The sequence below is a fragment of the Colletotrichum godetiae genome (assembly GCF_030913485.1).
Source record: "Colletotrichum godetiae strain CBS 193.32 chromosome Unknown BDP55scaffold_1, whole genome shotgun sequence".
Classification (NCBI taxonomy): domain Eukaryota; kingdom Fungi; phylum Ascomycota; class Sordariomycetes; order Glomerellales; family Glomerellaceae; genus Colletotrichum; species Colletotrichum godetiae.
The window spans coordinates 816,467-837,950 of NW_026851249.1; the positions used below are offsets into that span (position 1 = coordinate 816,467).

The 21,484-nt window shown below is 53.8% G+C and overlaps 7 protein-coding genes across 7 annotated transcripts; 5 read left to right on the forward strand and 2 right to left on the reverse strand.

The window, feature by feature from the left end:
* Nucleotides 1-57: 57 nt before the first annotated feature.
* Nucleotides 58-1,276, reverse strand: BDP55DRAFT_640392 (SCO1/SenC). Its single transcript, XM_060573334.1, has 3 exons — nucleotides 1,001-1,276; nucleotides 717-926; nucleotides 58-631 (listed from the first exon to the last, which is right to left on the reverse strand). Exons 1-3 carry the CDS (start codon nucleotides 1,211-1,213, stop codon nucleotides 200-202), a joined length of 855 nt encoding a protein of 284 aa, XP_060436829.1. The 5' UTR covers nucleotides 1,214-1,276; the 3' UTR covers nucleotides 58-199.
* Nucleotides 1,277-1,645: 369 nt separating this feature from the next.
* Nucleotides 1,646-3,143, forward strand: BDP55DRAFT_722331 (PHD-finger domain-containing protein; the record flags this gene model as incomplete). Its single annotated transcript, XM_060578589.1, has 2 exons — nucleotides 1,646-2,513; nucleotides 2,575-3,143. The coding sequence occupies 2 exons, from the start codon at nucleotides 1,646-1,648 to the stop codon at nucleotides 3,141-3,143; spliced, it is 1,437 nt and encodes a 478-aa protein (XP_060436830.1).
* Nucleotides 3,144-4,431: 1,288 nt separating this feature from the next.
* Nucleotides 4,432-6,015, forward strand: BDP55DRAFT_538323 (eukaryotic aspartyl protease; the record flags this gene model as incomplete). Its single annotated transcript, XM_060567935.1, has 2 exons — nucleotides 4,432-5,043; nucleotides 5,104-6,015. 2 exons carry the CDS (start codon nucleotides 4,432-4,434, stop codon nucleotides 6,013-6,015), a joined length of 1,524 nt encoding a protein of 507 aa, XP_060436831.1.
* Nucleotides 6,016-6,610: 595 nt separating this feature from the next.
* BDP55DRAFT_625330 (phosphoribosylaminoimidazole-succinocarboxamidesynthase) lies at nucleotides 6,611-7,740 on the forward strand (the record flags this gene model as incomplete). The annotated part of the gene is made up of 3 exons (XM_060571459.1): nucleotides 6,611-6,799; nucleotides 6,942-7,101; nucleotides 7,172-7,740. The coding sequence occupies 3 exons, from the start codon at nucleotides 6,611-6,613 to the stop codon at nucleotides 7,738-7,740; spliced, it is 918 nt and encodes a 305-aa protein (XP_060436832.1).
* A 532-nt stretch (nucleotides 7,741-8,272) lies between these two features.
* On the forward strand, nucleotides 8,273-9,711 carry BDP55DRAFT_597739 (pyridoxal phosphate-dependent transferase; the record flags this gene model as incomplete). Its single annotated transcript, XM_060571009.1, has 2 exons — nucleotides 8,273-8,979; nucleotides 9,037-9,711. 2 exons carry the CDS (start codon nucleotides 8,273-8,275, stop codon nucleotides 9,635-9,637), a joined length of 1,308 nt encoding a protein of 435 aa, XP_060436833.1. The 3' UTR covers nucleotides 9,638-9,711.
* Nucleotides 9,712-9,890: 179 nt separating this feature from the next.
* BDP55DRAFT_640401 (BTB/POZ domain-containing protein) lies at nucleotides 9,891-12,342 on the reverse strand. Its single transcript, XM_060573335.1, has 3 exons — nucleotides 11,842-12,342; nucleotides 11,737-11,785; nucleotides 9,891-11,681 (listed from the first exon to the last, which is right to left on the reverse strand). The coding sequence occupies exons 1-3, from the start codon at nucleotides 12,061-12,063 to the stop codon at nucleotides 10,018-10,020; spliced, it is 1,935 nt and encodes a 644-aa protein (XP_060436834.1). The 5' UTR covers nucleotides 12,064-12,342; the 3' UTR covers nucleotides 9,891-10,017.
* A 116-nt stretch (nucleotides 12,343-12,458) lies between these two features.
* On the forward strand, nucleotides 12,459-15,017 carry BDP55DRAFT_8983 (G2-specific protein kinase nim-1). Its single transcript, XM_060581302.1, has 3 exons — nucleotides 12,459-12,659; nucleotides 12,736-13,197; nucleotides 13,249-15,017. The coding sequence occupies exons 1-3, from the start codon at nucleotides 12,617-12,619 to the stop codon at nucleotides 14,901-14,903; spliced, it is 2,160 nt and encodes a 719-aa protein (XP_060436835.1). The 5' UTR covers nucleotides 12,459-12,616; the 3' UTR covers nucleotides 14,904-15,017.
* The last annotated feature ends 6,467 nt before the right edge of the window (nucleotides 15,018-21,484 follow it).

Here is a 21,484-nt window from a genome sequence, read left to right on the forward strand (position 1 = left end):
ATAAGTAGTAAATCGATAAGGTCATGAGGTGAACCCCGAAAATGGTTCTGTCGGCTGTGTGCTTTCAATGGTATTACAGTGTGATTGAGTGGTCTTGGAGCAACGATGGCTCAAAGGTCTATCCATAGAACAGCTGATGGTACATATTACACAAGTTGATACAGCCGCGCCTTCATCAAGTCTTTCTTCCAGATACTACCTACTCCTTCTTCCACCCTCCCTGCCAGTCGTTCATATGATCCAGAATAATCTTGGCCGCCTGGGACGGCGAGTGCTGCCGCCCCAGCGCCTCGACGAAATCGCCCTCGGGGTCCATCAGGTAAAAGTATATGCTGTGGTCGACGAGGTAGTCCTGGCCCGGCTTGACGTGCTGCGGCGTGCTGAAGTAGACGCGGTACAGCTTGCACATGGCCTTGATCTCGTCGTAGGTGCCCGTCAGGCCGATGAACTTGGGGTGGAACTCGGAGAGGTACTCCTTGACAACCTTGGGGGTGTCGCGCTCCGGGTCGCAGGTGATGAAGAGGGGTAGGACGGAGCCGGGGCGCTGCTTCTCGACGAGGTCGTACATCTGGGCCATCTTGTCGAGTTCGTCGGGGCAGATGTCGGGGCAGTGCGTGAAGCCAAAGTAGACCTGTGGCGAAAGGCAATGTCAGTCTTCTCTCCCGCCCCTTTTCTTATCTATCTCCGTGATAGAGATACCATATGGCTCCACGTACCAGTGCGTAGCGGCCCTTCATATCCTCGCTAGTGAACTTATTGCCGTCCTGGTCTGTCAACTCGAATTGTCCTCCAACCTTGGGCCGGCCCATGCCCTTTGTCGCCTCCGCAATGCGCTTGCGCTCCATGCGCTGCTTCTCGGTCTCAAAGTACCACGTCAGACCGACACCGGTTCCGACGAACAGCATGCCCGCCTTCCATGAAAAGGGCTGGTTCAGAAATCCAGTCAGCATGGCCACTCTCAATGGCAACAACACCCAAGTACGCTGGGAAGAGACCATACCCCTGCTCTGTATCTGCTCTTTGCCTCCTCCACAGTCTTGTACGCTTTCGTCCTCCTTTGCGCCGGCGAAGGTCTTATCTGGAGCATGCTCGGCGCGGCGGCAGTCGGCCGGGTCTGCTTAGGGAACGTCGCTTGGGAAATGCATCGCCGGCATTGTGTCGAAGTTGTAGAAGAAAGGGACTTCCACAGAAGCCTCGTGGTGGCTTGCGACATGGCTGAGGTAATTGAAGGCTTAATCAACGAGGTGCTCTAATATGACCGGGAAGTCTGGGATCCTTCGTCATTGGAAAATCGTAACACTCCAAAAAGCTCTCGGTGAGCTCGGGCCATCTTCCAAAATATTGTGGGTCGGAAGAACCATTGATGCGGCGTTCCTTCCCTCCTGTGTAGTTCACCGAAACAGACCGAGTACATGCCCATTTCACCGAGGTTGTTGTGGGTCTTTCTTAATGGGCCCTTCACTCTCACTCTCACTCTCACTCTGTAACTTCACTCAAGTGAACCTCAACACCCTCCATCGCGCAACAAACAAAACTGTCTTTCATTTTACTTTCTATCAAAGTCATTGTTTGTTCTTGCGCTACGATTCTAATACGCATGTTCCACTTTTAGACTGTCGCTGCTGTAAAATACATGTTGGAAGCCATGGATTCAGACGTGGAGCCAAAGATCAAAGGCGGCGAGGATGAGGATCTCGAGATGGCAGACGCGCCCGGCCATGCTCCCACCATGCTTCAAACGACACCTCAAAATGCAGAGGGAGAACAAACGAATTCAAACACTGCTCCTTCCTCACAACCCGATTCTTCGCTTCCGCCTCCAACCAGAAGAGCTCTCTCACCTTCCACCATTCTGGAAACCACCGAGAAGCCATCGGAATCTCAAAAGATGGGCCCGAAGAAGAAGGGAACCGCTGCGGTCAAGAAGGTTCCGAAGCGACTCAAGGGCGGTCCCTCGAAACCAAGCAAGCCCAAGAAGCAGACTGACGCGGGGTCCACGACATCATCTGCAAATCTACACGACGACTTGGCAGGAGGCTCGGATGAGGAATCTGACAACGGACCGTATTGCATATGCCGAGGTCCAGACGACCATCGATTCATGATCTCGTGCGACATGTGCGACGACTGGTTTCACGGCGAGTGTATCGGCATGAGCAAGGAGGTCGGCGAGAACCTCATCGAGCGTTTCGTCTGTCCTAACTGCTCAGACGGCGACCAAAACGTCAGTCTCTTTAAGAAGACGTGCTCCTACCGGAATTGCATGAAGGCGGCACGTCTCTACGATGGTCCGGAGAACAGCAGTGTCTTCTGCAGCGATGAGCACGCGCATCTGTTCTGGGAGAAGCACATCGCCGCCCTGCCCAAGAAGCATTCGTCCAAGAGTGGTTCACAGAACGGACTCACACAGGAGGAAGCTATGGGTCTATTAGCTAGCAAGCTTGCAGCCATCGATCCGGACGATGGCAGATGGAAGGTCCAAACCAAGCCGTTTGCTTCAAAGAACGTCGGAGGTACGTAAATGAGCTCAACGGCCCAACTGGAGTGCGGATTTTGACTAATTACTCATTGCAGCTGAAAGCCCGGAATCCAAGACTAAGAATCTTATACCGGCATACCTCACCCAGGAGGAGAAGGACATTCTCACAGTCTCGGCTGCCGAACGCAAGAAGCTGGGCGAAGAGGTTCAGCTCTGCCAAAAGATGCTCCAGCTCCTCGAGTGGTCCAACGACCGGCGAAAGGCCCTCATCGCCTCCAAGCAGTTCGAGGACGCCGCGTGCGGCTACGACTACCGCCTCGACCAGGTGGGCGTCGTAGGCCCCTTTGCCAACTGGCTCAAATCGGACGAGGCCAAGGAAGTCTACAAGGCGGGCAACCTGGACGTCGGCAGCCGGCTGAGCGGCGAGGATAAGAACATTTGCGACAAGAAGCGCTGCAAGCCCCATCAAGGATGGTACTCGATCCACACTAGAGATGTGAAGTATCAGATGAAGCTCCTGGCCGTGGACGCGAATACAAAGCTTGACGAGGAGCGCCGCATCAAGGAGGCGGCGGCGGAGCGGAAGCTGAGGAAGGAGGCGGAACACAACACTGTGCAGCTCGTCCTGCCGGATGGAGCTCTGGGCCCGCCCATAGCTACCTGAGATGGCACCTCGTTCCGATTTCTGAGATTCTTCATTGCGATGGCGTGGACAGGCGTTTCTGGGGACAAACAAGCTTGAGATATGGCAGTGTACAGCTAGACTATCTAAGCTGTGGCTAGATACTGGAACAGAAAGGCGATGTAGCCTAGTCACTTCGGAATATTTTGAACAGAATCACAAACACGGTTTGATACAAGCCCCAGCATGGTCATGATAGATGATGGCCTTGTTGAGTGCCTTCCCGTAGGGGCATGGGTACTATTCGGATTCCTAGATTCCTTACAAGCGGTAAATGTATCTCATCAGCCGACGTGTTTGTCCAGCATTCATAGTTCAAGGAGCAAAACAGATTATCAAGAGGTTAAGCATCTTGTGTTACCAAAATTCTGGAAGCAAGGGATCAAACACCCATCGACAGGTTGTTCACCTCGTAAAATCCCGAGTGACTAAGCACCCCGGATATGCCAAGATGTCAAATCGGCCCGCGACTTGTCTCTGCTTGTCTTTGATCCTGCAACTTTCCCACCAAATAGTTTCACCCATTTCACATCATCTCATTTAACCACTTACCTTACAACTTGTGTTGGCATGTTCCCCACGTCATCCTCCCAAGCAAAATCGACCACACAAAGAATGCGACAAGAAAACAACAAAGCCCCTGATTGCGAGCATTCCACCTCGTGTCCATCATGATATCCCACCCATGGCCCCATAGCCCCATTTCCCTTGCCGCCAAGTACAGAGCCGAGGAACCCGTCGTGCCCATCTTGGGTGTTTTGCTGTGCCTCTCTAACCTTCTCGGGGCTGGCGCGACCAGACTATCAACCCCAAATCTCCAAATCTCGTAAAAACAACGAACCCTCGAGGTGGCGCCAGGTCTATTATGCAGTCAGGCTAGCTCCAACGGCCCAGGTAGCCCTGCCAGGCGTGGCCACAAGAGGCCTTCTTCCCCATTTTTGCGGCTGTACTAGGAGCTCCCGCCATTGCCATTGACAGAAAAGGACGTGCGATCCCGTCGCCGTTGGCATCTGACTGTCCGGCCGGCGATACCCTGCCTTCTTCCTTCACCTGCAGTCTCGACAGCCTCCTGTTGCTAACGACCCATATCCCCGGTGTATCGAATACCTATACAGCCGTCTGCCAGGGTAAGCTTCTCCGCATAGGAAGCAGTCTGCGGGGGTGGAGCAGACATAAACAACAAGGGGCCCCGATCTTCAAGCCGCAGGCAACGACACCTAGTCTCCGTTTCTCGAGGGAGTGTAGCTTTGGCCCCCTCCCGTTCACAGGGATGAAGCTATCCACGACGCTCGCCCTCGCGGCCCTGGCGTCGGAGGCCATCTCACAAAAAGTCATCTCGGCCAACTTCCACAAGATCCAGCTCCCCGTAGACCTGGTCCAAATCACCCGCCGCGATACCCTCACCCTCGCGGCGCTCAACAACATCACGGGCGGCGGGTACTACTCGGAAGTCGAAATCGGCACACCGGGGCAGAAGGCGCTGCTGCACGTCGACACCGGCAGCAGCGACACGTGGATCGTCGACAAGCAGGCTGACCTCTGCACGAGCACGAAGTTGCAGCGCCAGTATGAGACGGGGTGTACCGAGACGTACAACTCGACCGACAGCTCAACGTACAAGGTCGTCGGCCGCAATGGTTTTGATATCACATACCTTGACGGCAAGAACATCAAGGGAGACTACATCCAGGATGTCGTCAGCATCAATGGGAAGACGGTCAATGATCAGCAGCTTGGCTTGGCGATTCAGACGGTCAAGGGCACGGGGTTGATTGGCCTGGGGTTCTCGCAGACTGTGGCGACGAAGCGCAAGTATCCTACCATTCTCGACAACATGGTCACGCAGGGCGTTATAGGTAGGAAAGCCTTCAGTATATGGCTGGTAAGGGAGCAATCATGCAAACGTCACTTCTTCAGAATGTCCACTAATCGTGACTGGTAGAATGATCTCTCATCATCTGAGGGAACCTTGTTGTTCGGCGGCATTGACACGGAGAAATACATCGGCTCACTCACCACGCTCCCCCTCGTCAACGACCACCATTCCGGAAACATGACAAGCTACAGCGTATCCATGACCGGGGTCGAAATCGAAACGCCAGACGGCAAAACGGTGGAGATGGCGGGGGACAACTTCAACGCAGCGACTGTCCTCGACTCCGGGTCGACGGTGTGTCTCCTCCCAGAGCAAATGGCCAAGTCAATCTGGGTCAAATACGACGTTGTCGATGCCGGATACGGCTTCATCGACTGCAAGTGGCGAGGCGCCCAAGGCGAGGGGATTTTCTTCGATTTCGCTTTCGCCGGCGTCAAGATTCGCGTCCCGATGGAGGAGATGGTCTTGGATAATCTGGACCCCATCATGGACCAGCTCAAGGGCCTCACCCCCTTCGACAAGCCCTGCATGTTTGGTATACAAAACAGCGCCACATTCGACGTCAACAGCACAGAGTTTGCGCTGTTGGGCGACACGTTTCTGCGGAGCACGTACGTTGTCTACGATGAGGCGAACCACCAGGTCGGCATCGCGCAGTCGAATCTTAACGCGACCCGGACCAATGTCATTGAGCTCCGGGCGGGCGAGACTGTCTTGCCGACGGCCACGGGCGTGGCGAGCCAGGCTATTACGCCGGCACCGACGTCGATGAAGGCCGGGACGGGGACGACGACGGGGACGGCGGCTGCCGGGATAGATACGTCGGTTGTCTCAGCAGGTGTTGCGACGCCGTCTTCGAGCGAATCCCCTAATGCCGCATCACATCCTGGGCTGGTGGCCTCGGAAACGGATGGATTTTTTGTAATGATGCTCATGTCTGTGTTTGCTGTCGTGGGCGCGGCCCTGATGGCGGGTTAATTCTCATGTACACATACTTACTCACACTTTTTGAATGATAATGTAATTTGACGTATTCCACGAGTTTGGGATGCCTTCAGAGCGTAGCCTGCGTGGCATTCACTGTATATCTCCTCAGTCTGCAGCTTGTTTTTGAGACATGACTTTCACTTGAAAATAATGAATAAGCTCATATAAGGTAGTCAGTGAGATATGATTCAGACTGCCGTCTCAACCTGCGGATGTCACTGGTTAAAGTTCGAACCCATCAATGGAGGAGGGGATCGGTGGAGCGGGTGCACCCGAAGGGGAAATTTTTTTCACGCCGGTTTTTCGTCACCCGTGCCGAGCGGACGGTGCGCCGCGACTTTTCACCTCTGAACGTTCCCATCTCATCCCGAACTCGGCTTCAAAACCTGACTCATCCTCGTCTTCAATTCACCAAGGTGCGCCAGACTACTGTCTATAAGGCTATAACTCAGATCGCTCACGTCTCTAGACTTGAACCTCCGATTCCTGCTGCGCTATAACAACTCGACTGCCCCTCCATCGAACGAACCCCTCCAAATTTCAACCCCTCCACCCCACCTCAGTCAACTCATAACCGGCCCTCATAATGGCCACCGCTAGCGTCACATCCGTCGACCTCACCGGCCTCAAGAAGATCGGCCAGGGCAAAGTCCGCGATGTCTTCGAGGTTGACGACAAGACGCTCCTCTTCGTCGCCTCTGACCGCGTTTCGGCTTTTGATGTCGTCATGAAGAACGGTATCCCTGACAAGGGCGCCATTCTCACCCACGCCTCTGTAAGGCTCACTCTCTTATCCCACTCCACTCACTCACACTCATTCCTTCTCACTCCTCGTCACCCCTTTTCTGTTTATGTTCTCAAAGATCATGTCATGTTAGAAGTCATATTTGCTAATACGACTGCCCAACGGCACATAGGCCCACTGGTTCAAGGTTCTCACCGACCGAGTCCCCGGCCTCAAGACCCACTTCATCACCCTCGACCCCCCGGCCGGCCTGCCGGCCGCCGACGCCGCCCTCATCAAGAACCGCGCCATGCTGGTCCGCCGCCTCAAGGTCATTCCCCTCGAGGCCATCGGTATGTTCCAGCCGCATCCCTCTTATACTGCACCTTCTCGTGATGTAATGTTGTTGACCATACCCCTCAGTCCGTGGCTACCTCACCGGCTCCGCCTGGAACGAGTACAAATCAAAGGGCACCGTCCACGGCATCCCCGTCCCCGCAGGCATGCAACAGTCCCAAGCCTTCGCCACGCCCCTCTACACCCCCTCCACAAAGGCAGAACAAGGCGAGCACGACGAAAACATCCACCCAGACGAGGCCGTCAAGCTCGTCGGCGCCAAGTACGCCAACCGCGTACAGGAGCTCGCCCTCGAGCTCTACGCCGCGGCGCGCGACTACGCCGCCGAGCGGGGCATCATCCTCGCCGACACAAAGTTCGAGTTCGGCGTCGACCCGGACACGGACGAGGTCGTGCTCGTGGACGAGGTGCTCACGCCCGACAGCAGTCGGTACTGGCCCGCTGACAAGTACGCCGTCGGCCGCGACCAGGAGAGCTTTGATAAGCAGTTTATCCGCAACTGGTTGATTGAGCAGGGGCTCAAGGGGAAGGAGGGCGTTGCGTTGCCCGAGGATGTGTGCAAGGCTACGGCGGAGAAGTATAAGGATGTGTTCGTCAAGTTGGTGGGGAAGAGCTTCGATGAGGTTGTTGCGTGAGGAGGGTGTTGAGCAGTGGAATTCGTCTTTATTATCAGTTGCTTGCTATATAAAAGTCATTAGATTTGCCACTCTGTCTTCGAAGGGACTGTAAATGGGATGCGAGAGGGAGAGATGTTTCTTGCTGAGGTGTGGTTAGGGGGCAGACATGCCCACTGGTTTATCAGAGTTATCAAGATCATCCGCCAGGCAGGAGGTACAAATGAGACTTGGTGATTCAAAGAAAACCCTGCTTCATATCCCCAAAACTGATAGCAGCAGCAGTTGACATGTCTCACGGGGACCTGACAACATCGAAGGACTCAAGACTGAACCAACAGGCAAACATTCAGTCATCATTATCAGCTACAACGTGCAGATAAACACGTGATGCTTGCAAGGGTCTCTTCAACAGCGTCTTTGTCCACAATACCAACCAACACGAGCAAAGGCGTACTATTAAACCCCTCACATATTGAGTTGAGCATACCCAGCCAGAATTACTGAAACAAACCTGCAATGACCACTTCATTCAAATTGACAGTGTACTAAGATGGGTTTTCATAACGACCCGGAGCCATCGACACCGGCGATTGCCTTTGGAACTGAGATCCGAGAGCAATGTTTCTCTTTTGCCGAGGGTTACCATCCTCTCAATCACGGCTCATTCGGGGCTTTTCCTAAAGAGGTCCGGAATCACCAAAGGCGATTACAGGACGCAAGCGAAGCAAGGCCAGATACGTTTACACGATATACCTATCTCAAGCTTCTCAGAGAAAGCAAAGCAGCCATTGCACCACTCCTAGGAGCAGAGCCCGACGAAGTTGTATTTGTACAGAACGCCACCACGGGTGTCAACACCGTGCTCCGAAACTTGGACTTCAGGCCCGGCGATACAGTTCTTCACTTTAACACCATCTATGGTGCCTGCCTCAAGACAATTCAGTCGCTGTCAGAAGAATGTCCAGTTTCATCACACGCAATTGACATTACGTATCCAATCGACGACGACGAAATCTTGAGGCGATTCCGATGCGCGGTGAAAGAGATCGAATGTCGACAAAAGACGCCAAAACTGGCCATTTTTGACACAGTCCTCACGTTTCCAGGGGTGAGATTCCCATTCGAGAGACTAGTGGCGACCTGCAAGGAGCTTAAGATCTTGAGTTTCATCGACGGAGCTCATGGTGTCGGCCATATTGACCTGAGTCACCTTGGTGGCGTTGTTAAGCCTGACTTCTTTATCAGTAATTGTTACAAGTGAGTCAATCGCCCTAAACAGCTCTAAATACTTCAGGCAGTTAATCTCTAGTTCAGATGGTTGATGGTGCCGAGGGGATGCGCCGTCTTATACGTTCCATACCGGAACCAAGAGAAGATTGCTTCAACGGTGCCCACATCCTGTGGCTACGAGATCAAAGCGGAGCGAGATAAGTTGGAGTCGCGACACTACTTCTCGAAGTTGTTTGACAAGATCTCTACAACAGACAACACACCGTACTGTTGCATCCCCACGGTGCTTGAATTCCGTTCCAGAGTCTGCGGCGGCGAGGCGAAGATTAGGGAATACTGCGAGTACATTGCGCGTCTGGGCGGTGACAGTATGGCAGAGATCCTCGGCACGGAAGTCCTCGGCGCTTCATCCGCCTCATTTCGGAGCTGCTGCTTCGTCAATGTCCGCCTTCCCTTGACTCTGGCGGAACTTGACGCCTATGCGTCAGCGGGACGAGGGATAGCGAAGTGGATGCAGGAATTGATGCCAGCCGAGTATGAGACGTACATTCCCATCAAGTTCTATGCTGGTGGCTTTTGGTGCCGGATTAGTGGTCAGGTGTACTTGACATTGGATGATTTCGAATGGGCGGCACAAACTCTGCTCGATGTCTGTACACGTGCGAAGACTGGGGAATGGAGATGAGTATCATTTGCAAGATACTCGAACTAGGGGTTTCTCATGATCTCCAAGCTAGATTCATCAACGAAGTTTATTGGTATCATGCCTGTTTCCCACTCGTTCTGCGTGATCGACCGTACTTGCCCAATGCATGTCTTAAATAATGTTCCCTGACCGATGGACTGCATGTTGGACTCCACCTCGTGAGCTTCAAATGACTACGACTTACCAACAGTGCCTAGCCGAGCCATGGACTGGGGAAGCTACCCAATTTGAGAGCGTTTCTGAAAAGCCTCACAGTGCAAGTTCAGCAGTCTTGGTTATTTCAACGCATTTAATGTTGATAATAGGATTGTGGGCGTTTCAAACTACCGATCCTGTGGTATCCTACTGCACTGAGGAATCTATGCATCTAGCTTCAGACGATCCAGCATGGTATCGATCTTTCCAAGTAGGATCTGGTAATTGATCGCATCTGAAGCGAACTCGTCCTCGGCCACCTCACCGCCCAGGGTCTTGACACCCTCCCCGTCTTCACCATTCTCAACGGCTGTAGCAGCAGGAGGATCGGAAGCGGTTTCCTGGGAGATAGCACCGGCCTCGCGCATCTCCTCATGCAGCTGTTCGCTCTGCGCAGCAATCGCTTCGGCCATTTCGGCGTTGATTTCCCCCTCTTCGTCCATCATTTCCTCGAGATTGGCGTCCTCGAAACGCAGTCGGAAGCGCTCGCCCAGGTAATAGCGGATATCATCCAACAACTCAATGGTATCCGTCTCTTCACGATTCTTGAGCCTCTCCGCACTCTCCTTGATCAGCTCCGCAAACTCGGCTTCGTCAATGTAATCCTCTAAGCGGTTGGCCAGGTACCGCGCAGCAAACTCTTCCAGGCGCTGGACGCGTAGATCCCACGCCGCGTGAATCACGTCGTAGATGTTGATGGGCTCCATCTCTTCGTCAGGACGGTCCTCTCCGTCGGGCCTGTGGGTGCGATCAGCCCAAATGTTGCTCGTACCGCTTCCCAGGGTACTGATAGCCTGTGCTGCTTTCGTCTTCAGCTTGTCGAGGAACAGGATGTCGGCCGTGTATAGCAAGTCCAAAGCCAGCTCGAGGGGGCAGCCCACCTTTTCGGTGTACAGGAACGTGAGCACGATCTCGAGGACCTCGGGCATACAATCCACAGTGACAACATGCAGGTTTTCCGAGTCTTGAGCCTCCCTGAACTCGCTGGAGAACATCGTCTCGAAGTACGGACTGCGAATGAGCATCGCCTTGTGAACGGGGTAAACCACCGACGTTCGAGGTCGTTTCTTGGGTTTATCGCCGTTGGTCGCAAGGCCTAGCGGAATGCCTACAGCATGTACGACACTCTTAGAGTCCTCCGCATCAGTCTCGATTTCGTCAGTTTCCGGCTCGTGCGCGCAAAGGAGGCAATCCGCGAAGATCGAGTTGTCGTGACGCCATTTCACCTCGCCGACCCTCTTCGTCTCCACGACCATCTTGTGGCCCAGGACTTTCTCCCGGTAGAACCGATCAACCTGGACCTGCGCACGCCTCACCTCGTCCTCGTATCTCTGGCGCGCCAGTCTTCGGTCATTACCCACAAGGATAGCCTCCCATAGTTGTTCGATCTCGAGCTGCTTGCTGAGCTTATCAACACCAGTGAGAACCTCTTCCTCCGTCACGGTACTGCGAGCGTTGACCACATCCTTGGGTACTTCTCCTAGATACAGATAGCGTAGGGCAACTTGGAAAGACTCGAGCGGGTACGTGGTTGGGAGCTTCCATGTTGCGGTATCGGGTGCGCCATCCAGCTTCTTCCTGAAGTACGGTGTCCGTGCTGCCAGGAGAAACTTGTGCATGTCAAAGGACTGTGCTGCTGCAATAAGGCTAATGTCGGTTGTTTTTGGAACGGCCTTGGAGAGTAGACTGGTGATGTGTCCAGCCCAAGGCTGGAGCGGGTCTGTAGATTTTGAATAATCATACTCCAATAAGAGATTTCGTATCCTGTCGTTGAGGGCGTTGTAAATGCATCGTTCGCCCTGAAACGTGTTCCTTTCGGCCAATGCACCTTTCACATCGGTCAGTCGCAGGATTCTCTCGGCATATCAACACACACAACCCACCAGACTCCAAAAGTAGTTGTACGAGTTCCAGATGCCCACATAGACTAGCCTTGATAACGATCGTCAGTGAGGCCTCAGTCCGAGGTACGGTGACCGCGCACTCACAACGATCAACGGTGTGTAATCAAAACGGTCTTTGCCGTTGATGTTTATGCCGGCCGAAATCAGCTCCTGACATGTCTTGAGGTCGCCTCTTCTGCACGCCAGCAGGAAAGCCTCAAACTCGGTCGTTTGATCTAGAGGGTTGTCCTCTCTGAGCACGCCATTTGCAATCAACTCATGCTCTTCCTTGAGTTGTACTTCTAATTCATCTTTTCGGAGGACCATGATGACGGCTTGAATCAAACGTCTAGAGTCTCTATAGCCTGAAAGTCTAAACGACAAACGATGATATGAAGAGAATGCATCAAACAAGTAAGAAGTTCAAGTTCGCCTCCACAACTGGGACATTGAAGATCTCAGTGAAAGTGAAGTCCGATAAGTCCATGAGGTCGCCTCTGCACGGGCCACCTGGGACGTTCCTTACGTGACGGCTTCTTGTTCATCATAGGTGCCCCACCATGGAACCCCTCCACAGTCTTATCGATAAGAAATGGAAGAGACCCACTCTGGGGGAGCTGGAGCTGGATTATCTCAGCTCCGTCACTAGCGTCGTTGCCATGGCATCGGTCCCCAGTTGTTTACCCGAGCTCGATCTTGTTAGTCCCATGCAACCAAGTTCACAGCTTTGACTTGCAGTGCACCTTTCCCGGTCAACCACCACCAACAGCTCGGATACTAACATAACAGGTTCGCGACCGTCGTCTTTCTTTGCCTCTCAATTTCTATGGATACATACAAAGATTCACTTTGATCAAATTCATTGCGCGTTGTACCCAAGATGTCTTTGGAGGCGGATAAGTATGAGGTGCTGGAGAAAATCGGTAGGCACCCCCATTCACGACCTTTTCACGTTGCGACCGAGCAAAGAATCTCTTGACTGACCAAACAATCCAATAGGCCATGGTTCCTTTGGAATCATCCGAAAGGTTCGAAGAAAGGTCGATAGCCTAGTCATGTGTCGGAAGGAAATCAGTTACCTCAAGATGTCGCAAAAGGAGCGCGAGCAGTTACACGCCGAATTCCAGATTCTCTCAACCCTCCGCCATCAAAATATCGTCGGCTACTACCATCGCGAACACCTGAAATCGACCCAAGACCTCCACCTCTACATGGAGTACTGTGGCAATGGCGATCTCGGCCGGGTCATCAGAGATTTGGCCGTAAAGGGCCAACGTGCGCAAGAGTCATTCGTGTGGAGCATTTTCTCGCAGCTGGTTACTGCGCTCTACAGATGCCATTATGGCATCGACCCTCCCGAGGTTGGCAGCAATGTGCTGGGCCTCTTCAGCACAGCATCGAAGCCCAAGACACCACCGGGCACCATGACCATTCTGCATCGCGATCTCAAGCCGGAGAATGGTATGTTTCATCGCCCAATCAATCGACGTGACATGTGCTGATTGAAACCAGTGTTCCTTGGAGAGGACAACTCCGTCAAGCTTGGTGACTTTGGACTGTCCAAAATGATTCAGTCCCACGACTTCGCCTCCACCTACGTCGGCACACCATTTTACATGTCGCCCGAAATCTGTGCTGCCGAGAAGTATACCCTCAAGTCGGACATCTGGTCCCTGGGCTGCATCATCTACGAGCTCTGCACGCGCGAACCCCCCTTCAACGCCAAGTCGCATTTCCAGCTTGTTCAGAAGATCAAGGAGGGCAAGGTCTCGCCTCTTCCCAGCTGCTATTCCAGTGAGCTCATGGGCACCATCAAGGACTGCCTGAGAGTCAACCCCGACCACCGTCCGGACACCGCGCAGCTCCTCAACCTCCCTGTTGTTCGATTGATGAGAAAGGAGAGAGAGGTTGTTGAGCTTAACAAGGTCGTTCAGAAGAAGGAAGATTCACTGGCCCGTCGCGAGAAGGAGTTGAACGAGAGGATGGCCGATTTCGAGGCCGACAAGGCTTCGGTCAGACAAGAAGTTGACAGCTCGCTGCGAAGAGAGTGGGAGGTCAAAGCTCGTCTCGAGATTGATCGACAAATCAACTCGGAAATCGAGGCCCTCCGGAAGCGATTCGAGAGCGAGGTTCAGTCTCGCGTCGACGCTGAACTGCAAAAGAAGACGATTAGCCTGGTTGCTGAGCCCACGCACGCGCTCGATCTTGCAACATCGCAAACGAAGTCAGAATACCCGAGGTCTTCCGTTGGTAACGGCAGCGGAGACGACGAGCTCTCATCTTGCACTGATCTCACCGATATCTCCTCAGACAGTCCTTTCACGAGCAAGAAGGCTACTCGCACCCCATACAGCAGAGCCCAAACCATGTTCGTCGGTGGCCAAGGCACTCCCATGGATATTGAGATGGCATCCCCCTCACCCATCGCCATCGCCTCGCTTTCGTTGTCGCCTAGACGCCATGCCGGAACTCAGGTGCCCAAGCTTAACAACGGAAACCTTTTCTCAGGCAATGCTGCGTCTGCTGGCGACCCTATGTGGGACGTGCCTCGTGACATTATCAGCATCGACTCCGACGACGAGGACATTGTTCCCTCCCCAACTCGTAACATCAAGTCGAAGCACAACCCGTTCACTTCCAAGAATCGGCCGGTGTTGATGTCTCAAAAGACCGCTCCCATTACTCGAGTCAAGCCTCAAGGATCGGCAACTGGCTTGAACCAGAACAAGACGCTGCCGTCTTTGCCCAACATGGCATCGAACCCCGACCTCAGCCGCGGACTCCGTGAGCGCTGTCAGTCACCTAACCGCCGATTGAGTAAGATTCCTTCGGCGGCGAATTTGTCGGCTGCAAACGGTAGCGAGTCTCCCGGCGGTCTTTCCCGCAAGAACTCCACCAAGAAGGATCAAGAGCCCCTTGGTAAGGTTGCGGCGAAGAACAACATCAAGGGCAGAACGCTGGTCGAACTCCAGCAGGCCCGAGCAGGAGGTCGTCCCCTCTCTGCTGTCATGTCTGGTGGCGAGAACATGAGCCCTAAGAGGGCATTCAAGGATCGCATCGCGGACCGTCGGGCTAGTGGCGGCGAGCCTGCCGCGGTGTGGGATCCTGAGCGGGACGAGATGCCCAGTCCGTTCCTGATTAGACGCAAGCCCATGGCCAGAGTCTAAGATCATTTCTTTTCAGTTGGCATACAAGAGCGTTGGGTGGCGAAGATACCATAGCATGCACACGGGTCATTCATTGGTTGTTATTGTCGTTGCTCATTTATCACTCTCTTTTGTTCTGGCGGCACCGAAAAAGTTGGAGGATATCTTCCGATGGAGGTAATTGTGGGTGTTCATACACAGCAATCCTGAGTCCTGGTGATGACCAGACGGGACTCTTGACTTTCACACTTATGAAGATGGATTTTGGAGGTGTTGGGTTGGAACGGTACGGTGTTGCCGGACTCGGCTGGGGGTTTCATTTTCAATGCAGACGTTGCTACGGCGTTTGGTAGATTGTTTTGTTGGCGACTTGTACATGTTGCATAAGGGGTTTGCAGGTGTAGTTTTATCACGCACGAGACAAATATTCATCTTCTCAAGTATGTCTTGATCTCTTCGTACCTTGCAATGACGTTGTGAGCTCCAGGATGACCGATCTCGTTGTACCGGACACGGCATGCATATTGATGTTGCTCGCGCGTCAATAGTTGCCAACATGAGCGGCACGTTGACGAATGACTTACTGTAACCGTATGTGGTACCCGTGGCATCCAAGCACATTGCTTCCGCTCTAGTCTCGTTTCACACAGGAAGAAGTTCAAGACATCTGGGGTTGACCAAAGCAGCGTGGCCAGAACGGCCAGCCATGTCATATCTCGCTCAAGACAATCCACATTCCAGATCGCTTCGAGATCCTACCTTATGCCATGTTGTCTCCTTTGACTCGTAATCGATGATGCCCCCCCCCCCCCCCCCCCCCGTTAGATTTCTTCTAAGCGAGACCGAGAGAGCCCGAGACAACAAACGGCGAAATAGCAAGAAGTATTGGACAATGTTTGCTTTTCGATTTTCGTTGTAAGCCTTTGGTAAGCATGCCGTCTCTGAGAGACTGAGACCCCCCTCCCCTGGATAATAGCGCAGAGTTTATTACAACTCACCGTAGAGACGACGAACCCGTCCTACCACCCGTTGTTCATGATGATCTCATCACTCTCAATGCCAAAGGAAGTTTCTGTTTCAATGAGACGTCCGTGATGTGATAGAGGGATGGAAGGGAGGAGGGGGGGGAGTTGCCCGAGTGCCGGGTCTTTACCGGCCTGCATGTCTCAGAGGACACCGGTCCGCAACCGCATAAGCGTGCGTTCTTCTTGCTGGCCAGAGTCTCTTTCCCACGCTAGGTGATGCGCTGTGAGGAGGATCAGTAAGGGTTATGTGATATGTGAGGGGGGGGGGAGGCCGCACGGCGGCCACGGGGTGAGAGGCACGGAAGAGGGAAACGGGAGAGGGGGGCCGCGCTTGAGTACGTTTGCTGATCATCGATGCGCGGTCATCATGGCGCTGAGACAGACATGATGGGCGACGTACGTGATTGCGGGCATTTGCTGCATTAGCTTCACCAACTTATTCTTTTCGACGACAGGCGGGACGAAAGACGTAGGGGCACTCCCTGCCTGCTGGTGGCCGGTATCATCGCCGTCATCGCTCTTAGTCCTGCTCTGCGGGTGGTTTGCGGGAGTATTCCGGATGTAGAAATGTGCTTTTGCTTTTCCGAATGCCCTCTCTCTCTCTCTCTCTCTCTCTCTCTCTCTCTCTCTCTCTCTCTCTCTCTCTCTCTCTGTCCTTCTCTCTGCATGTGCATCTTCCTCTCCACCCACCCGCGCGCCGGGGGTGCTGTTCACGGTGACATGGTATCGGGACACAAGCTGAACCCGGATTCCACCCGTGAATGGTTCGTTCATCAGCTCATGATGTTGGGGGCCAGTGCGGTTTAGGGTTGGTGTTTTCTTGATATATTTGCTTTTTCCCTTCTTCGCTTACTACCACCCACACTTCTCACGCACCCCCTTAAGCCCACATCAACATCGGCGACTTGCCTGAGACCCCCCCAGCAAGCCCATCTTGCATACCGGGGAACCGATAAACACGAAAGCACCGGACACAGAGAGATCCCGTCTGCGGGAGAGAGACGCAGCTTGGGTTCTTGGACCTTGAAAAGCCCCGAAAAGAAGAAACAAGCACTCCTACGCTTCGTCCAGCGCAAGCAGCAGAACGAAGGAGGCGCGGGCGGGACTTTCGGGAGGCTCAGCGGGCGGCAGATTTGTTCTTCCTCTTTCACTATATTCTTGCCGTGTTGTCACTGATTTTGAGACACTTTGGAAGGGCAGAGCTAACGAGGTGGTTGTCCAACTTGGAATAGTCCTCCGATGAATGATACCCCAAAAGTTCAGGGTCAGACAAGGGGGTTTACATTGCACTTGCTTTGCTTTGCTATCAAGGAACGAGACTACCGCTTTCGGACGGGCAACGGCCAGATTTATCACATCGTCGTAATCACGATGGAACGAGATCTAGATTAGTGCTACGGTATCGCATCTCGTCTCTCGGACTTTGGAGATTAGGTTTCCGGGGGACAGAGAAACGGGCCTGGTATTCTTCGTGTTGTCTTAGCCCGTCGAGAACTAACGAGTACTGTCTTATGAGCTGATGAGCAAGGGGAACGTCGACATTCCGTGGCTTCCCCCCGTTGCGGCGAAACGATTTCCGTACTGGCGTTCTTAGGAGGGACCCAGGACCGAACCTGTCATCGAAAGAAGAGAGAGCTAGGCTTGAAGCGATCTACGTTCAACGTAGGGTTCAGGCGAAGAAGGGATTTAGCTCTTCTGAACGCGGTTGTCTCAAGCCACGCGAAGCAGCGACGGCTTCTAGTCGAGACTGGTGAGCTTCGAAGGGTCAGCCACAACGGCAGCTAGAACATCCGCGCCCACGAGGGAGCGGTTTGGCCCCTTCTTCGCTTCGTGGTAGAGAGACATCCTGCGAAACACCCATGTATATCGTCCTTGGCTATCCCACCACAACCCCATGATCGCTGGCCCTGTCTCGCAGAGTCGCAAGTTGTTGGCAGAAAGCAGAGCCCGAAGGCACAGAAACAGAGGGAAAGTGAGCAAGAGAGAGACAGTGGCCAGCAGCAGCCTACGAACTAACAAACCCCCGGACGTTCTCCGCTCTAGTCGAGACATTCCAGTGTCTCTCCGGCTGAAGCAGACGTTTCTTTTTCCCCGGATGGCCCTACCGAGAACAGAAGTGACGTCCGCGTTGCGGGATCGCCAAAACGTTCGTTTCTTGGGTCTTGCAAGCTGCATGATGCAGCCCGCATGCAGCGTGCATTTACAGGGCACGGAGCACCGCGGGAAGCAAACAATACTTTCAAAAAGATTGCATGTACGAGCACGTCCGCTGTAGGGTAATTCGGGAGAGCAATATATCGCTCTTTGTTGCTTTTCCCTTTTTGCTGCTCTCTGTCCCCAAAGGGAGGGGGGGGGGGGGGGGGTGGAGGACGCACGAGGGTATCATCCGGTGTCTAAGAGCTGGCTGCTGTTGGACTGGACTGGATGATCGACCGCCAATATTTAGCTGCTGGCTCGAACTGAACCCCAGACCAGACGTCCATCTGCATACATTCCCACGTCTAAGGACATGGATAACCGCGCGCGCAGCAGCCAAAGGGAGAGCGAGCACGGAATCAAACGACACCAGACCCAAGCTTGACAAGCAGCAGGCCCGTGATGCACTGCGCAGGGGACACGTCAAGGGGAACCCGCAGCCGCGTAGCCGCTTCCCACGACGAAAGCTCGGAGCGCCGTATGACCCCTTTCCGGGTCGATCTTTCAAATGTCCAGGCCAAGAGGCGCGTCTGCGGCACAGCGGCGGGAAACGAACCTCGAACGGTGACCATTCATGGGACCGGACGGGCTGGGCTTGACGGACGACCAGAGGATCGCCACCAACCGCGGACGTGCATGGTGAGGGAATCACCACACCTCTTTTGCTTTGCCTCAGCACGGGTAGCAGTCTAATCTCGGGCCGCGTTACGGTTTCCGGTCATGGTCATTACGTTTGCCTTCCTCCTATCCTCCTCCCCGTCGGAGGAATGGGGAGACATTGGAAAGACATCACGCGGGATTGGGGAAAGCAATGAAGCAGCGGGCGCAAAGACGTTTGGGGCTGGAATTCATCACTGACAACGTCAACCGTCCAGCCCGCACCCTCCTCCGTCCGCTATCCGCCGTTGACGGGATGTGAATGTCTTGTTGGCCCGGATTCTCCTCTGAGGAGTTTGCTAACTTGCTGCTGCCGCGCCGCTTCGGCTTGTTGCCGTGTGGCTGCTGACTATTGGAACGTATGGAAATGCCACCACACAGACACACACGCGCCTTACATCTCCCGCCAATCACTCCTTACGTCGCCAGCCCTGTAAACGTTGCCATGACACTAAGGCTTCTAGACTCTAGGTTCGAAGCATGGAGTCATTGATTGTGGCGCCTGCGGCCGCGGTAATTGAGGGCATGTAAGGGCGTTGGGACGGGATCTTTTGACAATCTAGGCTTTCTTCCACGACTGCCTCGGTTGCCAAACTACGAGGAGTGGTAGAAACTTGAAGAGAAACAACCAACCCAGAAGCGATAGCATCAAGGAAGAAAGACGGGAAGAGAGGTATGGATAGCATACGAAGTAGAGGCCTTTGAAATTCTTGGCCCCCACCCTCAACTTGAACGAGACCCCCCTTCCACTTCCTCTGAAAAGACCGAGCCAGTTGGAGGCAGGGCATGTTGGCAAAACAGGCAGGCAAGTAAAAGTGGATGAAGCTATATCCTGCGAATACCGCGGCCGGCAGTGAGACTTGTGACTGGAAAAGGCCAATGGGCCGAACCAAGACGAGGTCGAGGGACCACTCTTTACGACGAAGATTTGCGAGCACGATCGCACTTGTGGGCTGTCACATTTTTTTTCTGCTTTCTACTGGCCCTACAGGCCTGCAGATGACAGAAAGTGACTGATAGGGAGGATGGAAGGTTGGAAGGATAACTCCGTCCGGCTCTCTCGCGTGTCTGCGGGTGGTGGATTCTCTACTTCACCGCTGCATATCACGAGCCTTTGCGGAGTATCCATCTTCACATACGTCCTACACACGCCCCCTCCTCCGTGCTTAATCATCGCTAACGGCTGTCTCGTCCTGAGTGATTTTGCCTCCTGGACTAACGACTAGAGTCTTGTCCTGAAGCATTCCAGCGGAGTTCATCATCGTTTAAGGCATGGCCAAGGAGGAGGAGGAGGAGGAGGAGGAGGAGGAGGAGCAGCGGCGATATAGGAGCACAACGTGGATGCGTAATGAGATGTCTGCAGGATGAGAGTGAAAAGAGGCGGGGACCGGAGCAATGGTGGTTGACGTGCTGGTTACTTTTCCGACACACCCATGGCCATGCGTTGGTGATCACCCAAGTGATCTCTGGTACGGCAGCCACGGAGCGCATATGCGGCGTTTTCCATACGGATACTTCCATTTTGCCCCATTTCCTTTCCCCGTAGGCACGAAGGAGGTGGTGTCGAGGATCTTCACAGAGATGGGGGGCCAAAATGCCAAATGCGTAGGTGAAAAGGGGGCCTCCTGCGGAGTTGACGCTCTCCGGCTCCTTTGGCTTTGTGGGAATCGCACCATATTACCTGTGCCAAGCGGGAATGAACGTTAATGACCTGTGGAAGGCGAGCCTTCGACCGTTGGGATGCCACGATGCCTAGGTTCTTAGTGGGTGCCGAGAGAGGGGAGCCCACGGGAGATCTCGAGGCATGAGCTCGCGAAGTAGGCCAACGAGGATGCGTTTCTCCTCAATATACGAAGGGGGGGAGTGGGCAGCTTGGACGCTAGACCGGCCGAGATCTTGTAGAGAGTGTTGAGCGGGACAGAGTTGATGTCAGTACGCAAGGTTGGTACTGGGCTTACGAAGGTTACAACGAGGTGGTTCATCTATCTGCTGGAATGAAGGTTGGATGAAGGGCTCGAAGGATGCTGATCGTCACTTGTTTCGTTCTTGGAAGAAGAAGAGTAACTTCCATGAAATACCCGGACTTCACCCCCTCACCCCCCTTCAAGTGGACTCTGTATGACAGCATGCGCGGTGGACGGCAGACCCCAGACTGCTGGATCCGCTCGGTCAGGTTGTGTTCAACCAGGAAACCAAGGCCACGGCAGCGCATTTCTGTTCCCTCGGAGGGTTTTTGTCACCGCGATGTATCTCGCCGTTCCCACCCACTGAACATGCTCATCTCCCCTCGTCGAATATTGAGTTTCCTCGGTATTATGCCTTCGGGGAATCGGGAAGACGCCTGCGATTTGCAAGATCCTGGGAAATGATCCTCTGAATCGCGGAACCTCACAGCTTACCCCCCCCCGTCCCACGATTTTTGATACGTATGCAAGCACAGCCTCGCTGCCTCTTTTTTCTTTGCTTGCCAGGGTATATGGAGAGGGGAGCAGCAGCAGTACGCCGAATCGAGGTTGAGCTCGATTCGGAGTCCTCCCGTTTGTGTCATGAACCTGCCTCTGCGTCTCCTCTTCCTTTTCTCGGTCAATAGTGGTGATCGTATTTGCAGTGGGTTGTGTAGTACGTATCGTGGACGCAACGCTTCAAAGAGCCCACAAACGGTCACGGAAAACGTGTCTCTGCTGGGATCACCCCTTTGCTTCGAAATCCTGGCGTATTGGTTGA